The sequence below is a fragment of the Strix aluco genome, chromosome 7 (genome assembly GCF_031877795.1).
Source record: "Strix aluco isolate bStrAlu1 chromosome 7, bStrAlu1.hap1, whole genome shotgun sequence".
NCBI classification, from domain to species: Eukaryota; Metazoa; Chordata; class Aves; order Strigiformes; family Strigidae; genus Strix; species Strix aluco.
This window is the reverse complement of record NC_133937.1, coordinates 41,257,787-41,284,537: the sequence shown is the minus strand read 5'-3', so window position 1 is coordinate 41,284,537 and position 26,751 is coordinate 41,257,787. Positions and strand designations below refer to the sequence as shown.

Genomic DNA, 26,751 nt, shown 5'->3' with positions numbered 1-26,751 from the left:
TAGAATACGTACTTCATTAGGAAACATTTAGGGAACCCAGGAGTGCATATCTGTTGCACAGAGGTGCCATTTGCCAGTAACAAGTGGCAAAGAACTGCTGATCTCTCCAGTTTCTCAGAAGCTTGATGTTTGTCTGGCTGCTCTCTGACAGGTAATGAATTCAGCCAAGTGGGGTGCAGATGTGCAGACACAAAGCCTGGCTCCGCTGGAGTGGGTGAGTTGGCTGAGTCCCTCGCCCGGCGCCCTCAGCGTGCGCGAGAGCGGGGCTCGGCCACGCATGCCAGCGCGCCTTGTTTCGGAGCGGAGCAGGGCACGTGCTGCCCCGCGTCCTGGGGACCCCACTGCTCTTCAGGAACAGAAATGCTGCCTCCTGACGTGTCCACAGGCACAGGGTCAGAGCTGTGCACTGGGACGTCTCTGCTTCTCATTTCATTCTCTGCCCCAGATCTGGGGGAAGAGACAGAAATGACCATTCTCATCCCTCAGCTGTATGTGGTTCTGCCATTTAGGTACCTGCTCTTTTTTGTCTGTATTGCTACATCCTTCTGCTAACCACTGCTGTCGGCACTGGGAAACAGGGAAGTGAACAATGGGCAGAGGGAAGGGTCAAGCTGCTCAGCCTGTCACGAGCAAAGAGCTTCTGAGAAAATGACCATGGAATAGCAAACAGGTTTTGTGAGCAGCATAAGTGATAGGATGTGATTTTTGGTGGATTTGAGTCCCTGGTCGTTCCGTTAATGACACTGTTGGCCATTGCCAGGGTGCGACTCTGCGGCGGTGGGACGGTGAGGGGCCATCGGTATGACCTAGCAAGGCTTGCCTGCGAAAAGCTCTGGACATGTTATTTATATAATGTGGAGAGCAAAAATACTAGCTGCTTCAATAGTCTCATAAAGTTAAAAGATTGGGAATGAAAACATCGATGAATTCTAAATTTAGTGCTTTCTGTTTTCATACAAACTAGAGATACTGTTCTCTGAAGTAAAACCTTAATTATAGTATCACTTAGACAATTGCAAATATGCTTCTCTAATGTTTCATACTTCTTTTATTCTTATTGACCCATCACAGTTGTGATAAACTATATTTTTTCTGTATGATCAGGAATTCTACCTCCCTGAGGGAAAGACTCTGGGCTGTAAACACATGAGATTTTTTTAAAGAAAGAGAAGTAACAGTATTTATTAAACAAAGTCTTTTGTGTCTCTGCTTTTCACTCTCACCTCCTGTTTAGTTACTATTTAGGTACAAAATCCATCAAGAATCCTTCTGTTAATGTTGTTCACTCTCAGAGTTGCAGTAAGATTGTTGTGCTATATTATGACTTTTGATCTAAAAATTGTTTTTAAAAATAAGTGCTAAAAATTCCCCTAAATAAAGGGCAATGCAGTATAAAATATTTATCTGTTCATATCCAGCACATGGTGCAGTTAAACCAAACCATACTGCAGATTAAATAACAGCCAACCCATTCCTCCCAGCTGCCGCTTTGACAAGTGCCATTTAGGAAGGCTGGAGGAGCTGCGTTCGGCCGCCACTCATCTCGTTATGAAATCATGCCCTGCGTGTGCTCGTTGCAGAGGTCCATGCCTCGTGCTGCACCCCGAGGCTCTCAGCTCTGCGCTGCTCTACCTTATTTACTTGATAGGGAAACATACTCAGATGCAAACCTGAAGGAGAACATTTGCATAAGATGAGAAAACTAGATTTCAGCCCCCTGCTATTATTTTCTGGCTTATCAGAGAGAGTAAGATACGCCGGGTTGCTCCTGGGCAGAGTACTTACTCCAGCTGGAGACCCTTCCATCTGCGGGGCGATGCCTCCAGGACTGAGGCAGAACTCAAGCCGTGGTCAAGCAGTGCTGCTCGGCGGCAGCGGTGAGCTCAGGTGTTGACCTCCCCCTTCCCGGTGCCCCGTGCCATTAATCCAGCGAGCAGAGTTTGTCACAAAATGGGTCTGCTTGCCATGGGCCCGCAGGGCTGGGTCAGGCGGCTGCTGGCTCCTCGGGGCGGCCAGGCCGAAGTCACAGCACTGCGTCAGCTGGGAGGTGCTGTCTGATGTTCCCGGAGCCATGCGTGACGATGGGCCACTTGAGGGACAGCGAATAACTCAGCAGCGTGAATGAGTGGAGGCATGAAAGCTCCGAAGATGCCTAATAGGAGAGCTGTGGTAGGAAGATCCTCTTCTCTGCTGTTGAATGCTTGAAGCCTATTTCTTTGTTTGGGTGATACGATATAATTAAGTACTGTTTGGTAGAAAGACTTGTGAAGTGATGCTTGGGAACAGGGTGGAGGCAGCCCCTCGACTGCTGGTGACCTCTGCCCGGGCTCATCCCAGCCGGTGGCCGCAGAGGAGGAGACCAGGCAGGAGGAGCTGGTGCACAGCCCCTGTGCCCCCATCTGGAGGGGGGCCCCATCTCCCCAACCTCCCCAGCCGTCTCTCCCAGGAGACACGGCTCTCTCCAGCCACCCCTGACAGAAATCTGTCATTAGAAGAATTGCAAGAGATTCCTCATGGAGAAGGGAGTCGGAGCACTTTGTACGTTGAGTTCCTGCACATGTGGAGGTCAGTGCTGGAGCTGGAGGAGACATGTCCTTGAGGAGCTGCTGTGACAGTCACCTTCTGGCTTTTCCTAAAGGAAGGGTCAACAGCAGTCACAATGGAATTCATCGGGAGTTAATAGAGTTGTGCTGGGCATGCAAGGTGGGTCTTAACCACAAATTATCATTAATCCTCTCCCTTCCAAAATTATATTTTCTCACTGACACTTTTGCTGGTTTTATACTGTGATAGTTCCTTAGTGTGGTCTCTGTTGGTAACCCTCCCAAATGCTTCATGTTGAGTGTTGGGCGTGCAGGACAAAGGGACCTGTGTGTGGTCAGGTCCTACAAGGGCTAGGTTTCAACTGTCCTTTTTCCCCAGGGAAGGATACTAGGGATTTTATTGCAATATTGAAAAGCAAATGTGAGCAGATGGGACTATAATCTGACCAAATTTCCTTCCAGGCAAGTTATTGACTTTAAGCCTGGGGAGTGGTGCTGCCATTGATGGAGAAATTAACGCTGTGTGCAACATGCACAGTATGTGCACAGGGGTGTTTGCTGTCAAGTAACAATTGTCTATAGTTATTCTGATTTCTGAGTTCCAGCTGGCAGACCCAACATTTGATATTAACGTTTGGGAGGTTTTCGTAGCTCTGGCATATGAGCTGTTTTTAATGAACTTTACGCTGGGAGCCACTTCACAATTTGCCTGTGTCTTAGGCACAGGTGTCTGCGGTGTGACAGCTCTTATGGTTTCTTTGCAAGACCTTGGACCTGGTGCTGAAAAACAAGGTGTGTCAGTGCAGAGGATCTTCACGAGAGGAGATGCCTACCAGGGCAGATCCCTTTGCAGCAATTTGGTGGTAAACACATCGGTGCAGTGAAGCAAGCTTCTGACAAGGAAAAATTAAGCATTTGGCTGCCAGTGACATTAATCCCTCCTGAAGGTTTTGCACTATGAAACACGAGTATCCCCTTCTTTCTTAGTTGAAAAGTTACACCTATATTTATTTACTTCAGCATGGAATGGAAACTTTGGTGCCTGGGAGGCACGTTGTGGCAGCAGCACAAACGAAGACATTAGGCCGCATCGCCCGGCAGCGCCATTTCAAGATGAGTGATGAGGATTTTCAAAATGGCACAGTGAGTGTTCTTGCCTTGGGATCAGGAAAAGCTTCAACATTAATTTACGTTCAGAGATTAAATAAAGCCCTCCATTCTTCATTGAAAATAATTCGATTTCTCTCTGTTCCCAAGTTTTATCAAATATGTAACTAAAAAAATCATTTTGTCTGCCTCCAACCAGCGTATAAAACATCATGGACTGTAATCATGGCCTTAATGAGAGATGACTCCAAATACAAGACTTAACTCAAAATGTATGTCAGCCATAGGAGGATGTACTTTCCACATTTTTCTCAGAAAAGACTTGTTAACTGTAGTTGTATGAAGGGGTTCAGGTCCTCATGTAAATCCATGGAGCTCTGCCAAGCTGGAGTAAATGGTGGATCCAGGTCTGGATCCATCCAAAAGGCAGGAAGAAGATGGGTCATGGTGTCTTCAGGGAGTTCTGCAGGTTGGCCTGATTTTTCATCATTCTTCTTTAAATAATACTAAAGCCAGAAAAGCCCAGCAGAGATATGAGCATGTGATTAAAGCTACCCAAAGATTGAGATGCCTAACAGCCTTTCCGTAGGAAGCGTGACAGCTCCAGAACACATCTCCCTGTTTGTCCTCCTCCCCGCTCTCGGCAGAGCCATCCGCACAGCGGGGAACATGGTTCCCGTCCACTTGGAGACCTCCCCAGCGAGGGTCTGCTCTTCAGTGGCCTTAAGGGCAGCAAACTCGGGCCACGCCGCATTGGGGACACGTGCTCAAGACTATGACCAAAGGATGATCTGAAACACCTACGTTATTTGTTTTAAAATTTAGTACCGACATCAGATTTTGAGATATCTGACTGACTACAGTTTCTATCAATCGATGAAACTGTATAGCTGGCATGCAGGCGGGGAGAGGGTGCAGAACAAGGACAAACAAAAGTAAAGAAAAATGCTCCTTTTTTGTTTCTTAGGTTTGTATGCTGTCACTTCTTTAGTTTTTCCTTGTTTATTTGGATTAATGTCTCTCATGAGGTAAAGAAGACTACTTGTTTTTTGGAGCTGCAAGTCGGATAATCACCCATATCCAAAACTCGATTATAGAAATATCTGCTTAACGTCTGACGAGACATTATTTTCTCAGCATGACATTAAAAGGAAGTGCTTAGTCTGAACCACCTAAAATTACTGTAAATCATAGGATTCAGAGCATCTAGATAACATTCTGCACCCTCCTGTCATGAATTCTTGTAGGAAAATTGGGAAATATTCCATGATAGACACCAACTAGAAGAACTCATCTCCCTGCTTGCTGTGTGCAGGTGCCAATGAGGAAAGCTTTTCCTGACATAGTTTCAGTGCACTGGTTGTGTGCCATTTATGTCAACAGCAAGGCAGATATAAGGTTCATTCTGGGGAAAAAAAAAAAAAAAAAAGGACAATCCTGGCTCTGGATGTGTTTTGAGCACACTCCCAGCTATGCCTGTGAGATGTGTTTTACTTTCCCAGTACACAGCAGGCTGGCCACGTTTGTAGATGATATAAATCCCTGTGGGTCTGTTGAGCTTTGAGGAGGTCTGCAGATCTGCACGGGATGAGAACACCAACACATTCTTAAGACTCCCGAGTTGAAGTTATTGATGTGTGGGTCACTGAGGTGTGATCTTGAACAGCAGGTTTTATTTTGGGTCAGAAGGGGTTTTTGTCTCTAGCATCAGCAACTGAGAAAGGCATTTTTAATGGAAGTGTTGACATGACCTGAGAACACCAACAGGCTTGCTATGAATAAAAGTTTTATTAGCTACTGTTACAACTCGGCTGTAGCAAAGAGCAGTACTGAATTAAAGAGATTTTAATGATTTATGGTGTTCTGACAAACCAGTCCTTCATCAATCTTGTGATAAAGCACAACTTTTCAGCAGGGAAAAAGTAAAGTCGTAAGACTCCATGAAAAATATCTTAGGGAGTGAAATGTGGCAAGGTGTTTGGAATAGAAAACAAGATCAGCTCTTGAAGATGTGAAGGCAGATTTGTTGAGCCGGTAACCTTGTCCATAGAGTGTGGCTTCTGAGGATCATGGGCATTTTCCACTCGCTGCAGCTTTACAGCTTTTAATTTGCTTTATACCTGAGGAGATAGGTTCTGGTTTTGACCTTTGCGTCTGAAGGGGAGACTGTGTTATTAAAATACCCGTTGTTACTCTTAGAGATGTAGCTATAAAGTGGTCCCAACTGCCTGAAACCGTTATTTGCAGACCAGCTGCTGCAGTACCCAGTGTCTGTGGAGGCTGGGTGCCCATGTGGGGTGCAGCCCTGCAGGTGAGCATGGCACGGACCCCTCCGTGCAGGCCGGGGATCAGCCGTGCAGAGCTGGCACGCCGGCGGCCGTTCGCAGCCAACAGCAGCACAGCAGCAGGAGGTACCTATTTGTGCCACGCGTCCCCCTGGGCCAGGTGCAGAAGCAGGCAGGAGCAGTGTGTGAGCGTCTCACCTGGAAGCATCTGTTGTTCTGAGGACCACAACCGCGTAGGGGAGCAATCCCAACGCAGGAGGCTCTGCCGTGCCGGCCTGGCCCCGAGCAGTGCTGTCGGCCCAATCCAGTCTGGAGGCAAGGCTGAAAGCCGGAGACACGTGGAAGGGTGGAGGAGGGCTGTTGTCACGGCCAGCAGCCGCCCACTTGTTTGTGTCACTGGGCCCGGCTCGTCAACATGGCCTAACACGGGAGATCTGTGCGCAGGTTGGCACTGGGACCAGCGCTGCAGATGTCCCATTCTTTTAAATGGGTCTTTGTGTGCGGGAGATAATAGTTGGGAAAAACACTGCCAGAGACACTGCTGTCAGAACTGTTCCCAGAACAAAGTTCTGGTTAAATAAGCTGCATAATCAAGCAATGAAGGTTTTTGATTGTTTCAAAGTATGTTGTTATTCAGGATCAGACACTATTATAGTAACGTGTCCCCGCTGAGCGTGAGGTAAGCGTCACGGGTAAGTTGTGGGCAGCTGCCATCCTGCTCCCAGGGCTTCGCCTCCCTCCCCGACTGTTGCCTTTTTGAGAAGGCTTTTGATTAGATAAATCTGATTTGATAAATCTGAGGTGATCTTTGGTGGCGGTTGCCAGCGGTTCCCACCTGATCCCGCCCGTAACTCGTGTGCGTTTGTGGCTTTGTGGGAGGTGCTGTTCTCTGTGGGTTGTCACAAGGCTGGAGCTGGGGGCCAGCATGGTAATTATTGGGATCAAAGGAGGTTTTGACTGAGGGAGTGTCCCCAGGGGAGGGCAGGGGGTGGTTTGAGCACAGGCCACCTCCAGTGGCTGGTGGCCCTCAGGGGAGCGTGCCGCTGGCCAGACAGGCGGGGCTGGGGAAGGAACCCTTCCTGGCTCCAGGCAGAGCCCACTGCTCGCAGAGGGGTCGGGCCCCCTTGGCCACGCTGACGGCTGGTGGTGGATGAGCAGCGGGGGCAGCCCGAGCCAGGGAGCGCTGGGCCGTGCCAGTGCTTCACGGCCGTGGCCGAGTCGCCGTCCCCTTCTTGTCCACCCACGCCTGGGCTTGTGTGGGTGACCTTGATCCTGGGCTCCTTCCCGGTCGGACATAAAAGTCATGGGCAGACCTTCGGAAAGCAGGTAGATGCTTTCAGCAGAGCTTCATCCAGCTGCTCACGTGCTTAATGAATCCCTGATACTTTAATTGTACTGCTGCAGATACACCTGGGAGGCAGCTTTAAGCTTTGCTATCTTGGCTGTGCCTAAAAAAAAAAAAAAAATTAGCTGGTTTCATCCTTAATGTTTATGAGAACTGTAGCGCAATTTAATATGATCTTTTTAATTACAAGTGTTACACAGATGTTAATTATCAGGCAGAGATTGTATTTCAATTACCATCAGTGCTGTCATAATACAAAATGGGTCCGAAGATTGCTTTTAAATGACAGGGTAACTGATACTGCGTCCTGTGCAGCCGTGATGCCGTGGCTGTGCCAAATGCCTTCAGTTTCTCTTCAGAATAGCACGATCCCTGTTTGTTACTTTCCTGATAGCAGCTGAGAATTGATTTTAATTTTTTAACGTAATTGGCAAGATTCTGTCTGCAGCTCTTGGTACAGAACCGCTCTCAAACAGCGAAGCAGAGGGGATCCTGGGGGGCCGGGGGGTGCAGCTCTCCTCCCGCCCGGGCACTGCTCTGCCCAGTGCGACGTTAACTGCCAAATAAAGTCCTCTGCAACTCTTCCAAGGCTGCGTGACAGTCATTTCCCTCCAGCTGATCAGATGTAGCTGCTTTCTGAAGAATGAAAACTCTTCAGAGAGGTGAACGGTTTGTTGTCTTGGTTTAACAGGTGAGCCGTTAGAGGAAAGCTTGTCTGAAGATGAACTTGGTAAAAATCGATATTGGCGGTTATTCTTTCAGTGACAGAACAGCAACGCACAGTTTACAGTAAACCCTTTCTTCCCTGCTTTGTTGTCTCTATTTGCTCAGCAAACTCACTCTGGCTGGCAAGAAACAAGTAATCACAATCTTCTCGTCCTTCTCTGCAAGGAAGACCTGACTGTTCCTGATTTGCAGTCTGCCTTCAAAGTCTCAAACCCTCACTGAGCACCTGGGGGTGGTTTCCAGCTGTACTGGAGTGACTGGGATTTAACCCAGCTGTTCCCTGTGAGCCAACGGTTGGGGTGGTCTCAGCTGCAGTAAGCACGTGCTTATGTGGCTCTGTCACAAATTACCAGTTCTTTCTCTTTTCTCCCTGCTCCTGCTGTAACATTTAGTGATCAGAACTGAACTCAGTTGTCCAAAAAAGCTCGAGTTATTTATACACCATGGTAAGTGCTTCCTTGCTGCTTCTGATCCTTCTGAATGAAGAACTTTGTTCTTCCTGCTCCAGAATCTCCCATTTCCTTGACCCCCTTCCTGAGGCTACTGCCACGCTGGCCCCTGTGGCAGAGACTCTTTTCCCTGGGCAGTTCCAAAGCCAACTGATGCTTTTGGGTGCCATGGGCAATTTTACGTTTATGCTTCACAATTCAAGTTTCAACCTTACAAGTAAAATGGCAGCTATAGAGATATTGGGGAAAAGGTGGAGGGATTTGTCCCTGGCAGCCCGAGAGGGGAGAATGAGCCACACCAGTGGTCCAGCCAGGGTCTGCCCCTGCTCCAGCCTGTGTCTCGGTGGGACGTGGCACTGGGATGTTGTGCTGGTGGCCCCGACAGGCCTGGCGACTGCTGGGTCTCGCTGAGCTTGCGCAGTGGAAGCGCCGTGGGCTGGGCCGGGCTTCTTCCCAGTCCTGCATGTCCTCTGCACTGCTGTTCTCGGGCCGAGGCAGGGCCGGGTCCTAGGCCGCCAGTGCAGGGGGTGGTGGGTGTCAGAGGTGACTGATATTTCCTTTGCTGCGTTGAAGCTTAGGGCCAGATTCTGGTTGTGCTTCTGCTCATGATAATTCCTCGTGACTTCATCAGGGTTGGCTTATTTTTGAGAGCTGAAAACTGCTGCTTTGGGTGATTAATGGTTGGAGAGCGCTGCTGGGATCAAATAAGGTCTGCCAGATGGATCGATGCATCATCCCAGAGTCACAGCCATTTCCAGAATGACCACTTACAACTGCAGTGCTTTTCATCTCTGCAGAAAGGAAATACGGAGACTTTTTTTAACCATTTCAGTATCTAACAGGAGTTTTGTAGGTTTTCTACATTGGGGGTTCAGCCATAGATACCCAAGGGAAGTCGGCAGAAGCTGGAGGAGAAATCCATATAGGTGGGCAAGGTGCAAGCACTCCAAATAAGCATTTTTATAAGCTGGAGCAGCGTTCAGCTGTGGTTCACTATCGTGTAGGATTAAGGTGTTTGGTGTTGGTGCGTAGTGCTTGCTAATCCTAAGACTTTACTCTAAAACCAAAATAAGCGAAATCCAGCTTTGTACACTGAAACCTCCCGATGACTCTCAGCCAAAGTCAATAAGGTGTCTGTGTATGTAAGGATTACAGCACGTCTGTCTCGGCTGTCAAAGGCCGAAGCCGCTGAGAGATTCCGGAAGAAAACCTACTGCTCACAGTTCAGAACCAAAAGGAAGATCTCTTGAACCCAGCTGTGGGTGTTCGCATCAGATGTGACGGCAGGGTCCTGCGGAGGACAGGACTGTGGGTGCCTTAATTTAAGATCACAGCTGCATTTGCAGAAGGAAAAAATAATCTTTGTGTAAGCTGAGATCAAGCAGTCTCAAGTATTTATCAGCTCCACAGATCCTGCCCAGAATGCAAACTGCTTGCTTTTGTTTGAGCCCAGACAAATTGTGCTGCCCCTTTATAATTAATTTGAGATAAGTCAGGACATGCTATTAAATGATTAGATGACCTTTCATCTGAGTGGGGATTTCAGCCCACTGGATTCCTTCAGAATCAGCCAGGAAAAAAGGATTTCTAAAGGAGGAAGTGCAAAGTCTGCCTGAGAGAGAGCAAGTTGGACTGAAAAACGTACAGAGCAGCAAAAATGTAGGCAAATGGGGAAAGTATCCTGAATTAACAAGAACAAAAAAACCTTCCAAAAGGGACATAATGTCTGAGTCCTCTGGACAGCAGAAAACATCCAGAGCCCAGCTCCCTATTTCCATGCCAGCTTACACCGTGGTTGGGTGGAAAAGAGAAATAACGCTGGTAAGCAACAGCCCAGTGAGGGACGCAGGGGAATAAGAAGCCAAATAATTCCTGGCACGTTACAGACTTTGTTTTTGCTTTTGGTACTTAGTCCGTGGTGTGACAGAGAGTGCTTTGATCCTACAGAATGAGGTTCATCCTGAGGCTTTATCCTAAAGTCAGGTTTGTGTGAGGGTGTAAGTGGTGCGTATGCCTCTGACTGTGAGAGCGAGGTTCGTCCCTGCGAATTACAGTCGTGGCGTGTGTGGGAGTAGAAGACAAACCGGTCAAAAGTGTAAGGCCCTCAGATATGTTCTATTACTTAGTTCTAGTATTATTTTTCTAAATTTGTTTTGGTTTCTAAACCTTAAATTGTGGTCTGATATTTGAAATTCTTAATGTTTTCCCTGGATCAGTTGGAAGCTGGTGGAAACAGCCCCCACCAGGCTGACCCCAGGAGAGGTTCGGAGCTGTGCCAGCTGTTCCCGCTCCAGAGGCTGCTGTTGGTTTGTTCTTCTCAAATTACAGCTGATCCCTTTGTCCCCGTCTTTGATTTTCAGATGCTACAGGAAGGTCAGGTGAGCTTTGGTGTGCTGTGTTTCCGTGCGGTGCCCATTTGCCCCGCGGGAGCGTTGCTGGAGCTCAGCACGGCACGGAGAAGCCCTCCCGCTGCCAGGTTCCTCTTGGCTCCCCATCCCTTGACTTCTCAGCTGTTCTCACACCTCTCCTTCTCATCGATTATTGGGACGGTTTGGACAGAGGATGTCCTGTCAGCTCAGCAGAGGGTGGGATGTGTCTGCAGCGGGAAGCCGCAGGGCCAGCTCTGCAGCGAGCGAGGTTGGGGCCGTTGTGCGGGCAGTGCTGCGTGGCAGCAGAGGTGGCAGGGAGCAGCATCGTGCGTCTGCCCGCGGGACAGGCCGTGACGAAAATCTCCGGGGTGCTCTTGAAAGTCGAACAAAGTCTGGCTTAACTCCTCGGCTGCTTTTGCTGAGAAAAACAAACTTTGTGCACAGAGTGGGGAGGCAGCTCTGAGCACTTCTGTTCATGTGCTGTGGTTTTAATGATAACTCTTACCTTAAAGAAAGGTATTTCAAAGCCAAGAGTCAGTTTTCCTCACCTGTTACTTTTTTAATATCACCTAGGTCAGTGGTCCTCGTTAGTCCCCTCTAAATTAATGAGATAGCCAGGGCTGTTGAGTGTTGACCACGCTGAGGTGGGCAGGAGCTGCCAGTTCTGGTGACAATACAGGCGTCGTCATTGTCTGGGGCCCCATGAAGTGCGGTGGAACTGGGAGATGTTAAATGCACATCTCATGTCCTGAATCGCAAATGCAGGCTCCAAACCCTTTATGCCTTTAATGCAATAAAAGCAAAGGCAGCTGTATACAAACCATTTGGCAGCAGCTGAATGTTCAGGGTATCTGGGACTCTATTAAATCTTTTATGTGCCATGTCTTGAGCAATATAGTACCAGCTGATGCCTGCCTTCTGCTTCGCAGATCTGGCAGCATTACATACAATTTTTTCTAATGGCTGTATTTAACCACTGAAAATTTCCTTTGTGCGGTGAGGGACCACATTATGCAGAATGAGGACAAAGTAGTCTCTTCTTTCTGCTTTCTTGCCTTGCTTCACATTGTAGATCTGCTTGAAAATGGATTGAGAGTCATTTGAAAAACCACTCTGACTTGTTACCAAGTAGATGTTTATTCCTTCCCCAGGAACAGATGCAGGAATGGAGAGGCACAAAAAAGAAAAGATACGTGTTGGGGCACTGATGTTTGCGGGGGAGGACACTGCCTGTCTGTAACCAGGGGCATCTTATAAAGCGTTCGCAGCTAGGCGGCCGTGCCTGGCCGGGGCAGCACCAACCCTGCTCCTGACGTTGGTTCGATTTGTGTGACATCCCCTCCGAGAGCTGTGTTAAGGTGATCATTAACGATTAATGGCCACTATGGCAGTACAGAGCGTAGCTGGGCACCGGAGACGTGCCCTCTCGCCCCGGCCGGCCGGCGGCCGCAGGGTGTGCTGCCCCGCAGCTCATCCCACCAGGCTGCCCCCGCCACCCCGCCATTCCGGGAGGCTTGGCTGGAAGAGGGACGTTTCCATCGACGCCCACATTGGTGTTCTTTTCCAGAAAACAGAGAACAAAAATTTCCAGAGCGCCTGAAACTGGCATTGCTTTGTATGTAGGTGATGCTGTTCCATTGCAGAAAGCCATTTATTATGATTACAGAGTACAAGAAGTTTTCATCATTTTCTCATTTATTATACCAGGTTTCCATTTTCCCTGCAGAGAAACAAGAAGCAAATGACATAAATATAAAATGCCTGTTAAGATAGTGCAAGTCACAACCTAAAAAGAAATAATAAAAAATTAGAAATTAATGAGCTTCTAGCCATAATGTGAAATAAACTGACATCAGGAAAGAATGTTGTTCAGCGCCTGGATGGCCGTTATTGAAAGGTTTGTTTGTAGAGGAGTTATGTAGCAATGACTGTGTTTTAAAGGGATGTTGTTAGGTCTTTTCTGCTCGAAGAATTTATAAAATATGAAGTTATTTTTGCCTGGTTTATTAAACGTACAGCCAGCTTTAGGCAGGGGCTGGATCCTGCTGGTGCTTTGCATTGCGCTAGGCAGTTCATGATTATTATTAAGTTTGCACAAAGCAGGGGTTTTTCCTTACCTGTTTTGTATAAAAGCTCGCCCACAGATGCCGGAGGGGACGGTGCCAGCGGGGGGGACGGGGCTGGGAACACCCGTGCTCAGCTGGGAGGTGAGCAGGGGCATGGGCTTGCTGGCACCTGGGGGCCAAGCCGGGGCCTGGTGCCGTGGCCACTGGACTGGGCTCTGGGCAAAGCCTGAGGAAATTGCTCAGGTCAAGCTGCCCCAGGAGGGAGCGTTGGCAGGAGGCCTGAGCTGTGCCAGGAGTTATTTCAATACATAATTTCCTGTTCTTACCGTAACTGTAATGACGACTGTGAAATAGTCCCTGTAATTTCAGTGTGCATCGCTAATTGGGGTGTTTTTATCAGGCTAATGATAACCACCTATTATTTTGTCACCTTCTTGCTGCAGTGTGTCCTTGATGATATTATATTTTGCGCCATTAGTGCTTGCAAATGGTTATTAATGGCAGTATTTTAGAAGTGCGAGGAGTTCGGCGGCTCCCGTCTGTCTGCGATGTTTTCTGCGTCCACAGAAACTCCCTTTCCTTGCTCCGCGCTGTGTAGACGTGACCTGTTCTCTAAGGAGCTCACCCCTGGTCAGCCTCCCTGCGCCGCTCCGCGTGAGGGCTGTATCACCAAAATGCCAATTCTTTCTTTTTCAAAGAAAATAGATCCAGCGCATCGAAATCATGAGCATGTCTGATAATTAAAAGAGGACAGACATAATTATACCAGATGTAGACATTTCATTAGTTCATTTAAAAATAGTTACCTTGATAACTAATTAGCTCTTTTAAAAATAGTTCCCTTGGTAATTAAGGTGTCGTTAGCATCAGGAGACCCAAGGGAGGCACACCGAAGGTGGTGCTGGCCGGGAAGGCTGTGCCAGCCCAGCGGGCTTCGTGCCCATGGGCCAGTGGGTGCTGGGGCCGGGGGCCGGGGGCTCCCTGCGGGCCGGGGGCTGCCGGGCAGCCCGGCTCTGCGGGGCGGCAGTGGGACGGCCGCCAGCAGCCCGTGGGAAGCTGACGGTTCGCGGGGGGACCCGTCGTGGCCTCCCACTTGCCCGGCGCGAGAAGAGGCTGCCTGAGCCTGTGCCACGGGTCTGAGTCTCGCAAGGACAGAGTGCCGCTGCTTTCCAGGGGCACAGTGGGGCTTGTTGTTAAGAAATGCACATTTTAATCTCTTCCTGCTAAAACAAATGGGATTATTTTGACCTTTCAGAGCCCAGCTACGGATGCAATAGATTAAAACCAATCTGGTGGATGTTGGCAGCCAGTGGGTGTGAGCAGGATGGAGTCGAGGCTGGGAGAGAAGCCCTGCAGTGGCCCAAAGCCGGTCTCCATTCGGAGGCAGCCAGCACCAAGCTCTCTCCCACAGCTCCCAGCCCCCATTCCCTGCTGGAAAGCTCTCCCCATCCTCGAGGGAGCTCTTGTGTGGCCGCTCAGTTACAGGCAGCCCGGGGGGGTGGGGGGTGCCCAAAAGGGGAGCGCATGGAGCCAGGACACTTGTATCTGTAGAGCCCAAGTCTCAGACCAGGACCAGGGTTATCTGGTAGCGGCGTAGAAGTGCTGAGCAGCCTGGGCCTCAGCCTGGTAAAGCAGCAAAGGAGAATATGGCACATTTTACTAAATCTCTTTTTTTCCTTCCCCTTCTGCGGTCCTCTAGGTGTGTATTGTGCAGAAGAGAGACACTGAGAAGATGTATGCCATGAAGTACATGAACAAACAGCAGTGCATCGAAAGGGATGAGGTTCGCAATGTGTTCAGAGAGCTGGAAATCCTGCAGGAGATCGAGCATGTGTTCCTGGTGAATCTCTGGTGAGCAGCTCCTCTTCCTCTGCCCTCTGGGGCCGCCTTCCCTCAGGGGCTTGCGGAGCCATGTCCTCCCTGTCCTCCTGGGCTCACTGATGTCTGTGGGAGCCTCCCAGTGAGCTGCCACAGTGCAAGGCCGTGGTGACATCAGATGCATTCAGGAAACCTAGTTCAGAGGGATCTATAAATGCTATGGCATCTAACACTATAAAACAGCCTAGCTTCTCTTTTTCCATCAGAAACCTTTGTGTGTTTGCTGGGTGTTTTTCACAGCCTTCTGGCAAAGACCAGAAATCCAAAATCTGGCAAAGACCAAAAATCTCTCTCCTTCAGAGATCGCAAGGGTTATGCTACGATCGGAACGTGGTTTTAGGGCTGGAGCCGGTGCCTGGTGAACAGCACCTGGATTCCACAGAGGCAGGAGAGGGGAAGAAGCAGCAGGTTTTCACGGGGAAGCTGCAGACCTCAGGTGGCCTCGGGCAGCTGGCTGGCTGCGGGTGTCTCCACCCTCTCCGGCCATGGCGGATGCGCGGCAGGCTGGTGGGTGGGAAGATTTTCAAAGATTCAGAAAGTTTAATACACAAACTGATGGCAATTGATGATACTTCACATTTTTTTTGTTGATCCGTTACTTCAGAACAGCCAAATAAGTTAATATTTATTTTTCAGCAATTTAGCAATTGCAAATATTTTTTTCCAACAAGTAATGAATTTCTTGAGAAAACTTGCTTCCTTAGCAAATTTTTCCCTTTCAGCTCGTACTTTGAGAATAAACCAACATTTAAGATGAGAGAAGTGTGTGATTCATAAGTATTATACAATCCCACATACTCTTTCCTTAGAAATACTGTCTCCAAATATAACAATTGAACGTTGTTTTGTAGTGTATCCTCACTGCTGTCAGTCTCCTGTGGGATCCACTGCAGATTTAGAGAGGCGTTTTACTCTACAGTAAATATAAATCTCTTTTTCTGGTTTTCATGGTTAAATTAGTGGTTGTGTTTTCCAATTCATTTTCAGGATATGCAGAGATATTTTAAGTAGTTTTATCAGATTGTTCACAATTGAAAATGCAAAGTTTTTCTGAAGCAACTGGCTAGCAAAGCCCTGAGCTCTGCCTGCAGCTCTGCCTGCTGGTGGGGTTACAGGCAGCGTTCGGGAGGTGATGGTGGCAGGGTGAGCAGGGGAAGTTAATTGGGATGCTTACCTCTGCAAAGGGAGAATTGTTTAGTGTGGCAATGGGTTAAAAACCAAGACAGCATCTTGAGTCGCCCTTGCTTAATTAGAAAGATGTGAGCACCAAGGCCGGGATGTGCTGCGGTGGGACTGTTCACAGTTTTCACAGGACGGTGTAATTAGGAGAGGGGAAAAGCCTGGCTTGGTGTGGTGGCTCCTGTGGGATCAGGCTGCTGGCTGACACTTCGCCGGTCCCGCAGGTACTCCTTCCAGGACGAGGAGGACATGTTCATGGTGGTGGACCTGCTTCTCGGTGGCGACCTGCGCTATCATCTGCAGCAAAATGTCCAGTTCACGGAAGAGACAGTCAAACTCTACATCTGTGAGATGGCGCTGGCTCTTGACTACCTACGAAGTCAGCACATTATCCACAGGTAACCGCACAGCCTCATCCTCACAGGTGGGAGCTGCCCGTGGCTGCTTTGGGGTGGGTGACGCTGTCTTTGCTTAATGCCACCGGTGCCCCTGTGTCAGGGAGCTGCCGGCACTAAACCGCGCTGGCAGCGCCAGTGCTGGGCACCCCCTGGCTGCTGGTCCTGCTCCCCTGTCACTCGGAGGGAGCCTGACGGCACCTTTCAGGTGGGTTTCAAAGCGATCAAGGGCTTCTCAGAAATAGGCCCGCTATTGTGTTATTAATTTTCCTTGTAAATGATGCCTGAAGAGGTCTGAGGCTCCCACTTTTTTGCCCAGTTGCCCAGGAAAGGCCTATTTCTAGTCCATCATAAAGAGACTTGTCTCATGTTAGGGTATTTTTGTTTTACTTGTTCCTAATTTTTGATAGATAAAAAAGTTGCAGGTTTTTTTGTTGTTGAGTTGCATCCCTGATCTGACTGAGATTTCATCTTGCTGGAACCTTGCTTCTTTTCCCAGAGACGTAAAACCAGACAACATCCTCCTCGATGAGCAAGGTAGGATCTCTCTGCCTTGCTTTGTCTGCCTCCCTCATTTGAGGGACAGATTCTTTACAGTCTTGAATATTGTGTGTCTTTTTATCTGGGAAAGGTGTGGAAGAAGCACCACTCCTTCTAATTGATGGGTGTTTGGTAATGCCAGGGAAGCTCCGCCCAGGGCAACCCCTCTCCTCGTTACCCCACGCTCGCGAGTGCCCAGGGCATCGTCATGCCTGCCCGAACCGCGGCACCTGGCATCGTGGGAGGGCACAAAGCACCAGGCCTGACTTTGTGGAGGTTTAGAGCAGGTGATCTGCACATACATTTTTAGGATAGCTTTGGTGTCTTCCTGGAGGGATGGATCTGGGCTGAGCTGGGTGGGGTGAGTTCAGGGACCTCGCTGAGGGTCCGTCGGCTGGTTGTACTGTCTCCGTGGCAGAACTACCTGGGAGAGCTCCCACGGGAGATCTGGCAGTCACCTCTGTTCTAGCAGGAGATCTTACAAAAGGAAGATGCAATCTCTCAGGAGAGCAGGCTCCAAACCATCCGAGTTTTACCACAACACCTCATCAAAACTAAAGCTTGCACTTGCAGGGAAGTTAATTATAAAATAGCGCAGGACATAAAGCCCAAACATAAATGAGAACAAGGAGATGCAAGGGAAGACTTCACAGGACAAGGTAGTCTGTGATTTACAAACCACTTCCGTCACTGCTGTGTAGACAGAGAGCAGAGCGCAGCCTCCAGAAGGGCAAGTGGGTGGGTTTTCTGTATTCCAGGCTGGCTTGAAAATAGTGACCTATTCTGAATTTTAACTTCCAGTCCTGATGACAGAGAAAGTAGAAACAGGGAGAAGGTGTTCCAGCACTTCTCGAAATATCTTAGTGATTTCTTCGTACAGCCTGAGGGTTTGGGAAGCACTGTTATGATTTCATGTTCAGATCCGCTGTGCTCTGTGCAGAGTGGCAGCACTGGTTTAGTTTTGGGACTTTGGGGTGATTGTGGTTCAGTGACTTTCATCAAAAACAGTTCTAGGGTTTTAATCAATGCGACCAAGGCGATAACTTGATATAGTGTTTCCCTGTTGTCTTCCTCACTGACTGTAGGCTCTGGCCAGAGCAATTTGAGCGAGTGCTGGAGCTGGTGTAGGTTACTAGTTTGCTCCAAGTGCGATTTAAAATCAAGACCCAAAGCTAGCTACCGTTTAATCGCCTCACCAGCCTCAGGTCCTGGGAAAGCTCCAGGATCTCGGTGGGGTCTGACCCTGACCCGCCTGCGCCCATGCTACGCTGTCTGAGGGCAGGGGCTTATGAAACAAATGTATTCTGACTCTGCATTGCCACTGTTCTGCACTGCGATTAATTCCTTCTTAAAATATGTCTTTATTTAAGGTCATGCACATTTAACAGATTTTAATATCGCAACAATAATTAGGGATGGTGAAAGAGCAACTGCATTAGCTGGAACAAAGCCATACATGGGTAAGAAGGAATAGCTGTTCCTTACGTCTGTATTTTACACTGCAAGAGCACTGACTGCATGCTGCCTGTCTGTGACAAAGGCACGGGATTCATTTAGCACATTAATGCATGTGCCCAAGTCACTCAGCGGAGCCTGATCCTTTGAAAAGGGAAATTCCCAGCGTGAGCGAGTCACCGTCAGCACCCCCTCCCCTCCCCTCCCCTCCCCTCCCGCCCACCCCGCTGGCCCCGCGCTGGGCCTTGGTGCGTCCCGGCGGGTTTCTGCCGTCCCTCAGCTCTCCCCACCTGTGCCCCATAAACCAGCTGCCCAGCGAGGGTGGGCGGCACCTGCTGCTGCTCACCCCAGCTGGCAAAGCCTCTCTTGGGCAGGAGCGTGTGCAGATAACCCTGGGGTTTACAAACTGACTTACCTGGAATACTGAAAGAGAAACAGACTGAAGTCAACAAATAACCTGTTGCCTTTTGCCCTTTCTGTTCAGCCCCGGAGATTTTCCATTCCTTCCTGAATGGCGGGACGGGCTACTCCTTCGAGGTGGACTGGTGGTCGCTGGGGATCATGGCTTACGAGCTGCTGCGGGGCTGGGTAGGGCTCCTGGCCAGTCTGAGGCCTGGGAACGTGCCTTCTGACTGATTGCAGAGAGGACAGGGAATTTCTTCTAATCTTTCTGCTTTTTTCCCCCCAGAGACCATATGACATCCACTCCAACAACCCCGTGGAGTCTTTAATTCAGCTCTTCAGTACCGTGAGCGTTCAGTACTCATCTGTGTGGTCAAAAGAAATGGTTGCTCTGTTGAGAAAGGTAAATCATCCTGCTGGCGCGGTTTGCATTGTACATTAGCCATGGCGCGTGCTGGACTAGCTGGAAAATATTCAGCATATTAAGAAATAATGTAAAATTGAAATAGGACTAATTTTTATGACTTTGTTCAGGCTTAAGCAAAGGTTAATTTTGTGTTTTGTTTGTTCATTACCCCTGTAACAAGATGCGTCATGTTTGACAGCAAGGGAAGGAAGAAGCCTGGTTTTGGAGTGGCAATCAAATTTCTACCTGGGCTAGAACTGGCCCCTTCCAGCACTCCCCCCTGTACCCTCGGCAAGTGGCAGCTCCAGCTGAGGCGGCTGTGTGAGCTGGGTCCTTGTGCTGCCCCTGCTGCCGTAGCTCGGCCGGGCTGGGGGGCCTGGCTCAGCATGTGGGGGGTTCTCACATTGATGCCGGGGGCTGCTGCTTGCCGTGCACTGCTGCATGAGGAGGTTGGGAGTGGAGGCTGCATTTAGCTTCTGCTCGCTTCAGAACTCAGAAAAGTCACCAAAGAGCGTGCTATATAAAAGATAAACACGGTGCTGACAGCAAATAAGTGACTCTGATGCGAGTGAATGTCAGGTGGACAATTTACAGAATTAGATTTTGTTCTAAGGAGAAGCAGCGTTGTTAGTTGTGACTGCAGCGGGGCATTCAGCAGGTTCGCATTGCCATCTGCTGGGCTGCGGGCAGGCGGGCTCCCGGGGACCTGCCAGGCACCAGCCACCTCAGCGGGACAGTGCCAGCGGCCACCGCAGCCTGGCAGGACCCTCCGTGGCCCCCCAGAGCGCTGGGGCTTCTGTGCTCAGGACGACCAGGGGCGATGCCAGGGGCTCTGCTGGCACCAAGAGGTGATGCCGGGGGCTCCGCCAGCACCCAGGGGTGATGCCAGGTACCCTGTTGCCCACCTGCCCACCAGGGCCAGCTCCCGCTCCCTGCTCCCAGGCCCCACAGTGGCCTTACTTGGGAAGTGGGAATTGCCCCTCTTTGTTTTAAAGGTGAAGATAATTTTATGCCATGGAAAAATGCCTGAAAGTTTCCCCCATTAGATGTACCTCCCCATTAGCCATACCACCATGTTAGATGTATCTCCACATTAAATGTATCTCCACGTTAGATGTATCTCCATGTTAGGTGTACCTCCAGCAGTCCTGGAAGCTGTAACTCAAGTCACCCGAGCGTACAGTGGGGTACACAGTACTGAATTCTTTGAAAAATCGGGTCTGTCCTCAGACTGGACTCTCAGTGGATCAAGCGATCATTTTTTTTCCTCTGTGCTTAGTAGTCTGTGTGTGTGATAAGCAGAGTAGTACCCCCTGGTGTCACAGAATGTGAAAGCAGGACGTGTGGAGGTTTAAACCGAAGCGATGAGCCTCTGGGAGGATCAACGCCTTTACGAGGGAGCGAGGTCTGTCCCTGCCTCGGGGAGGAGTGCGCAGGGGCGGCAGCGCCCAGCTGCTGCGGCCAAGGGTCATGCATTGTTGGTAGGCATGGGAGGAGCAAACCCATGCCGGCCCAAGGGCTCACGGTACTGGATTTTTGCCCATCTGGCTTCACAACCTCCAGAACGCTTTTCTAATCTTTTTTTTCCCTACAGCAAGTTACATATTTCCCATGATGGAAAGGCTGCTGCGTGGCTGAAGTGTCTGGGTCATCCCTGAGGCAGGATGCTGCTAGGCCCCTCTTCCCTCTCCTCTGACGGGAATGCTTTCCTCTCCCCAGCTGCTGACGGTGAACCCCGAGCATCGCTTTTCCTGCCTGGCCGATGTTCAGGCCTCGGCGTACCTGTCCAGCGTGGTCTGGAGTGACATCTGCGAGAAGCGGGTGGAGCCGGGCTTCGTCCCCAACGTGAGTAGGAGCGAGGAACTGCTGCGCTCAGCAGAGGCCCTCTGACAGAGGGGTAGTTTCTGAGTGTATTTGCTGCACAAGAGAGTCTCTGCTGCGCCTAACGCCTGCGGTGTCATGTCATGTGTCCTGGCAGAAGGGCCGCCTGCACTGCGACCCCACCTTCGAGTTGGAGGAGATGATCCTGGAGTCGAGGCCCTTGCACAAGAAGAAGAAGAGGCTTGCGAAGAACAAGTCGAGAGATAACAGCAAAGACAGCTCTCAGTCTGTGAGTGCTTTCTGGGGTGATGGCCAGATGGGAAAAAAGGCTGAGCTGCTGCATTTGGGGTGTATAGCAGTAGTTACTGCGACAGTGCGGTAACTGCAGGTTACTCAGAGAACGGTCAGTGTGAGGTTCATGGTTGGACTAGATGATCTTCAAGGTCTTTTCCAACCGAGATGATTCTGTGATTTATTCTGATGAAAACATTTGCCCAGCGGAGTCTTCCTAACAACCAAATGTTCATCTTACGTAAGTTTTTACAGTAATCTGTACTTTGGAAAATGAAATGAGAAACAGAGGTCTAGGCACACCGGTCAAGAGAAAAACTTAAGAAACAAATACACGTCCATGTGATGTTTCTGAGAGGTGGTGCCCCATGTCTGTGACAGCTCTCGGGGGGGTCGCACGGTGGGGGTTTGTCTGATCAATTAGCGGGAGCTAATGTGCAATCAATGAGACTTACCATAAGAGGATGAAGAATAAATCGGGAAGCGAGAGAGGGAAAAAACAGAATAAGCAAATTTGCAAATACCTCACCAAGGTTTTGCTGCCAGGAGAGTTAAGGGCACTTTACCTGCCAGGACCCACGGCCATTTGCCCACGCTGGGCAGGAGCCCGTCCCTCGCTGTGGCCATGGGTGCACGGGTGGGTGGCACAAGGGCTGGCAAAGCCCTGCCTGGGCAGGGGACAGGCGTCCCTGCTTCGCTGGGAGGTGGAGCAGCATCTGGCTTCAGAGGAGAGCTCTGCACCTAGACAGAGGTGATGCAGGAGGTAAAATAAAGGCAGAAATCAGGAAGCGTGGGCTGTCCACACGCTGGTGTTTCCTGCCTGCCCCACAGGTGCTGCCAGCTTCCCTGGTGTGCGAGCAGGCAGCATCCCTGCCTGTGGACAGGGCAGCAGCTTTGTGCCTTGCTCTTGCAGGGGCTCACACACGCAGGCTTTGTGCTGCGCTCTCCCCCACGCTGACTGCCCTGCCTGTGGGCAGACAGCACTCCCAAAAGCAGGATACACAGATAAACGCGCTGTGTTTGTCTGGAGAACGGTGTGCTGGCTGTGCTGTGTGGAAAAGCGTGCTTGCTGCAGGTGAACCAGGCCCCTGGTGAAAGCCACGAGGGTGGCAGTGATGAGATGCAGGTGGGACTGCTTATGCATGTGCTGTTTTCCTTCAACAGGAAAATGACTATCTCCAAGAATGCCTTGAAGCTATCCAGCAAGACTTTGTCATTTTTAACAGAGAGAAGTGAGTGCGGGGTATATTTTTTGAGGAAAAAATACTCTTTTTCCCAGCTTCCCTTTGGAATCAGAGTGCCAGTGCATGATGGCTGGGAGCGTCTCGCTGCCGCCTTAGCCCTGGGTGACTGACGTCAGCAGAGGAGCTCAGGTGCTGCCTCTGTATGAAAAACGGTTCTGACCAAAAAGGGAGATGAGATCAGGGCTTATTGAACCCTGCCATTAAATAAATCATGCTGCAGAAGGGCTTCTGGGTTTAGCATGTGTATGTGACACTGCTCAGTTCCCCCATTGCATCTTCCCACCCGTCCTGCTGTTAGAGGGTGAGGCTTTGGAAAATGAAGGCAAGGGAGGTGCTTCCTCTGCGGGGCGTTTGCTCTGGGGGTGGCCATAACGCCTGGTTCCTCTGCTCCGCACAGGCTAAAGAAGAGCCAAGAGCAGACAAGCGAGTCTGTGTCCCCCCCTGAGACCACCGATGAAGCCGAGACGGAGGCCGAGTCCGAGACCTCCAACTTGAACATGTGCAGCTCCGTCTGCTCCTCCGCAGGCAGCAGCTAGGCTGCAGCCGCCGGGCGAGGGTCGCCGGCCCGCGCCGAGCCGCTAACCCGTCCTCAGGTTGTGCTGAGCACCGCAGGCTGTCCTCCGACGCCGCCGGGGAGCACCGACCACTGGGCTTGCAAAGCTGTAGCAAAAGGGATAGTTCTTACAGAACTGCGCTCCTGGATTGACCGGCTCGCCAGCGCGGCATGCTGACTGCCTGGCCTGGTAAAGGTACTTGCTATGCAACTTGTCGGAGGAGGCAGATCAACTTCTTTACTTGTTCTTTTTTAATGTCAGGTTGCTGATCTGCACGTGTTTTTAATACAGTAAGATGACAAGAAAAGAAGTTAACGTCCTTGGGTGCTGCAGGGGATGACACCAGGCAGGTGTGGCGAGGGAGGAAGGCCGAATAGGTGGTTTCATTTTTCTTGGGCAGTCCCTGTTCGTGAAGGCTGCCGCCGGGACAGGCAACCCCTGTGTAAATCGGAGCCTTTCCAGGCTGTGGCGGGCAGCACCAGCCTCCTGGGAGCCTTGAGCTGTTCGGGCCCTGCAGCAGAAGGACATCCCGGGCACGTCCTTGTCCTCTCGTCACCTGTCAGAGTTTCTTTCCCGACTAGGGGCAAATAAATGTTTTTTGTGCACTCCATGAATCCTTCAGGGTCTGGGTAATGATTAAACATATAATTGAGATGCAGAATGCGTTTAAAATATTTGCTTTCTTCACGTAGCTGCTGCGAGTGGCGAGGAGCTATGCGAACAGACCGGAGGGTTTGGCTCCGTTTGTCCGGGTTTGGAGGACGCTGTCTGTCCCAGGTGCAGGTTTTTTGGAGGCCAAGTGGGTGGCCTGGCAATGCTGCGTGGTCACGGAAGACGGGAACATCTTATTTCACCCTTTGATTTACTTTAATTTTCAGTGTAAAGTAAAAGTACTGTATATAATTTACCAATACCTGGTTTAACTTCTTAATAAGACGGGAGATCTCCTGAACTTGCTCCGGCTGTGGATATTGCCTTTCTTGTTTCAGAAGCCTTCACTATATTAGTTGCTTAATCTGCTGTAGAGTGGCTTTTGGTTACTGTTGCTGAAAATGAGCCATGGGTTCTGCTGCAATGTCCGGCCGTTGTGATGCACAGGGATTTCGTTAGGAGTGCATTCACTTTCAAACTACCAAGATCTGTTTGCTGCCAGACATGAGGAGGCTGCAGTGTTTGCATCCTTACTGTGTATTCATAACGCAGAAATGGATAGAAAATGTTTTTAACAGATGCAGACTCTTTTCAGGACAAATTTTGTTGCATTTTTCGTTTCCATGAATAAAACAGAAAGGCGTAACTGCTACAAACCAGTTTTAGTTTAAAAATGACACGATGCATTTATTTTCCACAGTTTTATGTGGAGATTATTATGTGGCTGAAATCGTGCAGGACCGAATTTTCACAGAAGTCTTTAAAAGCAGCATTGAGGCACACAGGCACAGCTTGTGCGGGGTGGGAAGCCGAGCTCTGGTGCCCGTTTGCGTAGCCATTTTCAGGACAGAGCCGGGCAAACGCCGTTGGCCGCGGCCGCTCTCGCAGGGTGGTGAGTGCCCAGTCCCATGGCGGAGCCCAGCGAGGGGCCGGGGTGGCACCGCGGGGCCCCGGCCTTGACCACGGGGCCTCACGCAGGCCTGCTCCGCGCCTCGTTAGGAGCTGCGCTAATGACGGGCTGGAGGGGGGCTGCAGCCTGGTCTGAGCCCCGCTGCTCTCTGCACACCCCTCATGTCCCCCGTCCCCCCACCCCAGCCCCTGAGTCATGGCCAGGACACTCTGGTAACACTTCAATCTCGTCACAAAACCACATGGAGACCGGCTCTGATTTGGTTGGGATCAGAGCAGGGTGAAAAGGCTGCTGCCACGCAGGGCCCAAACCCACCGCTCAGCCCGCCAGGATCCAGGCGGGGCAGGAGACGCAGAACGAGGGTTCAGAACATGTACTGATTCAGGAATTACAAATTACAGATGATTTACACCACCGGTGTGGATAGGATTTTTCAGTAAACTCCATTGCACTATTGTCATCTTTCTGTAAATAATGACAAAAGTTTAGACTGTCGGAATGACAAGGACCAAACCCTCCCCTGTATGAGAGACATGGGTAGATCCTGTTCAGCCAGAAGCTCTCGGGCCAGGAGGGATGTTAGCAGCTTGGTAGGCCCTGTCTAGTCCAGTGTTTTCATCGCTTTCTTTAGGACAAGTGACAAACAGCCCTTGAGTTCGAGGTTGGTGTGCATAGGGAGGAGCTGGCTCACTTCCAAAATGGATGTTTCTCCCCGCAAACCCTCCCCATGTTGGTCATTCATGTTCCCTTTTCAGCACTGCCCTTCCTGGGTAGATTGTGCAAAATATCCTCAGCAGCACTTGGCAGAACCCGGGAAAGCTGCTGGGGAGACGCTGGCTCATTGCTGCTTCCCAGGGGCAATGATGGGGGGCAGGTTCTGGCTCCCACCACTGAAGTCCAGCCAGGGAAAGCTCTGCTCTCTGCCTCAGGCTGTCTCTAAACCTCAGTCACTGAGGTGGGACACGGGCCTCTGGGTTCATTGTGCTGAGCCGGAGAGACACCGTGAGCCCACTGGAGCGGAAATACTCATGTTTGATCTTAAATAATGCATGGGCATAACCTCAGTAGTGCCCACTGGGGGCCAGGCTTTACTGCGGCCTGGTTGTGCCTAGTCCCTGGAGGAGAAATTACACAAAAAGTGTAACTGGAAAACGGAAGAACGATAGGAACGAGCTAGTGTGTGCTTCCTTGTCAGGATCTCCATGGTGGGTTTCAGCACGCCGGGCCCTTCCGTCCCCGCTGGGCTGCTGCTCTCCGGGCACCTCCTGTGCCGCGTCCCCGTCACCGTGTCCCTGTTGGGAGCCTGCGCTGGCCGAGCCCAGGACGGGCGGCCCCGTGGGGGGCTGGTTCCTGGGGGAAACGCTGGGCTTGGACGTTCTCCAGGCCACTCCTCTCCTGTCTCTGTGTCACATTAGAGCTGACGTGGCCCCAGATGTGAGCAAAACTCGCGGTGAAGTTGTGGAATCCTCCTGGTACCAAACCCCCTTGTGCAGAGCCTGAAAGACCCCCATAGCAGCTCTGGTTTACATCTCCACTATGACCAGAATACAATAATTTTCTGTATATAACTATTTAAATATATGTATTTTTTGTATGACAGATTTATACGGGGTGTGCCATCATTCGCTGTGAGTGGTCTACATCGCCTGTAACTTATTCTCCCTCAATTCCTTGCCATAAGGTTGTTTTCTTATCTCTGTTGTATTATGAAGTTTTGCAAAGTTGCATATTTTTAAGTGTTTCCATTGAATTCCACAGACTTCACTGAGAATTTTGCATAGAAAACAAATGACAGATTGGGTCCTGATGTTTCTTCTGTTGCCAATTCTTTATTCCTCTGTACCTTGCCAAAAAGAGAATAAGAGTTATAAAATAATAGCAAAAAGGCCAATAACATGAATTTGACATTGGACAGTGCTGAAATCCTCATGCCTTGGTAGGGTATTTTTAAAAATTATTTCAGTGGAAATAGATGTAAAGGGTATCTTTGTATTTTATGTTAATACATTTCTGTAATTTTATTGCATGAAAATTTTACCATGTCACAGAATATTTAAGTTATGACAAGTTTGTGTTTTTGCAGATACTGCGAGAAGCCATTGCGTATGTGGAGTAATAAATGTATTTTTAACATG

The 26,751-nt window shown here is 50.0% G+C and overlaps 1 protein-coding gene across 2 annotated transcripts in view; it reads left to right on the top strand.

Annotated features, from left to right (window-relative positions):
• Positions 1 to 26,751, top strand: part of STK32C (serine/threonine kinase 32C) — an 87,013-nt gene extending 60,262 nt beyond the window's left edge. Inside the window, exons 3-12 of one of the 2 annotated variants that reach the window (XM_074831590.1) lie at positions 14,590 to 14,741; positions 16,172 to 16,345; positions 16,842 to 16,879; positions 18,253 to 18,342; positions 18,822 to 18,925; positions 19,026 to 19,142; positions 20,865 to 20,990; positions 21,124 to 21,255; positions 22,422 to 22,489; positions 22,899 to 26,751. In XM_074831590.1, coding sequence (XP_074687691.1) covers positions 14,590 to 14,741; positions 16,172 to 16,345; positions 16,842 to 16,879; positions 18,253 to 18,342; positions 18,822 to 18,925; positions 19,026 to 19,142; positions 20,865 to 20,990; positions 21,124 to 21,255; positions 22,422 to 22,489; positions 22,899 to 23,037 — 1,140 coding nt within the window. In that variant the 3' untranslated portion in view covers positions 23,038 to 26,751. The remainder of the gene's footprint in view (positions 1 to 14,589; positions 14,742 to 16,171; positions 16,346 to 16,841; positions 16,880 to 18,252; positions 18,343 to 18,821; positions 18,926 to 19,025; positions 19,143 to 20,864; positions 20,991 to 21,123; positions 21,256 to 22,421; positions 22,490 to 22,898) is intronic. The other variant, XM_074831591.1, reaches the window with a different exon arrangement.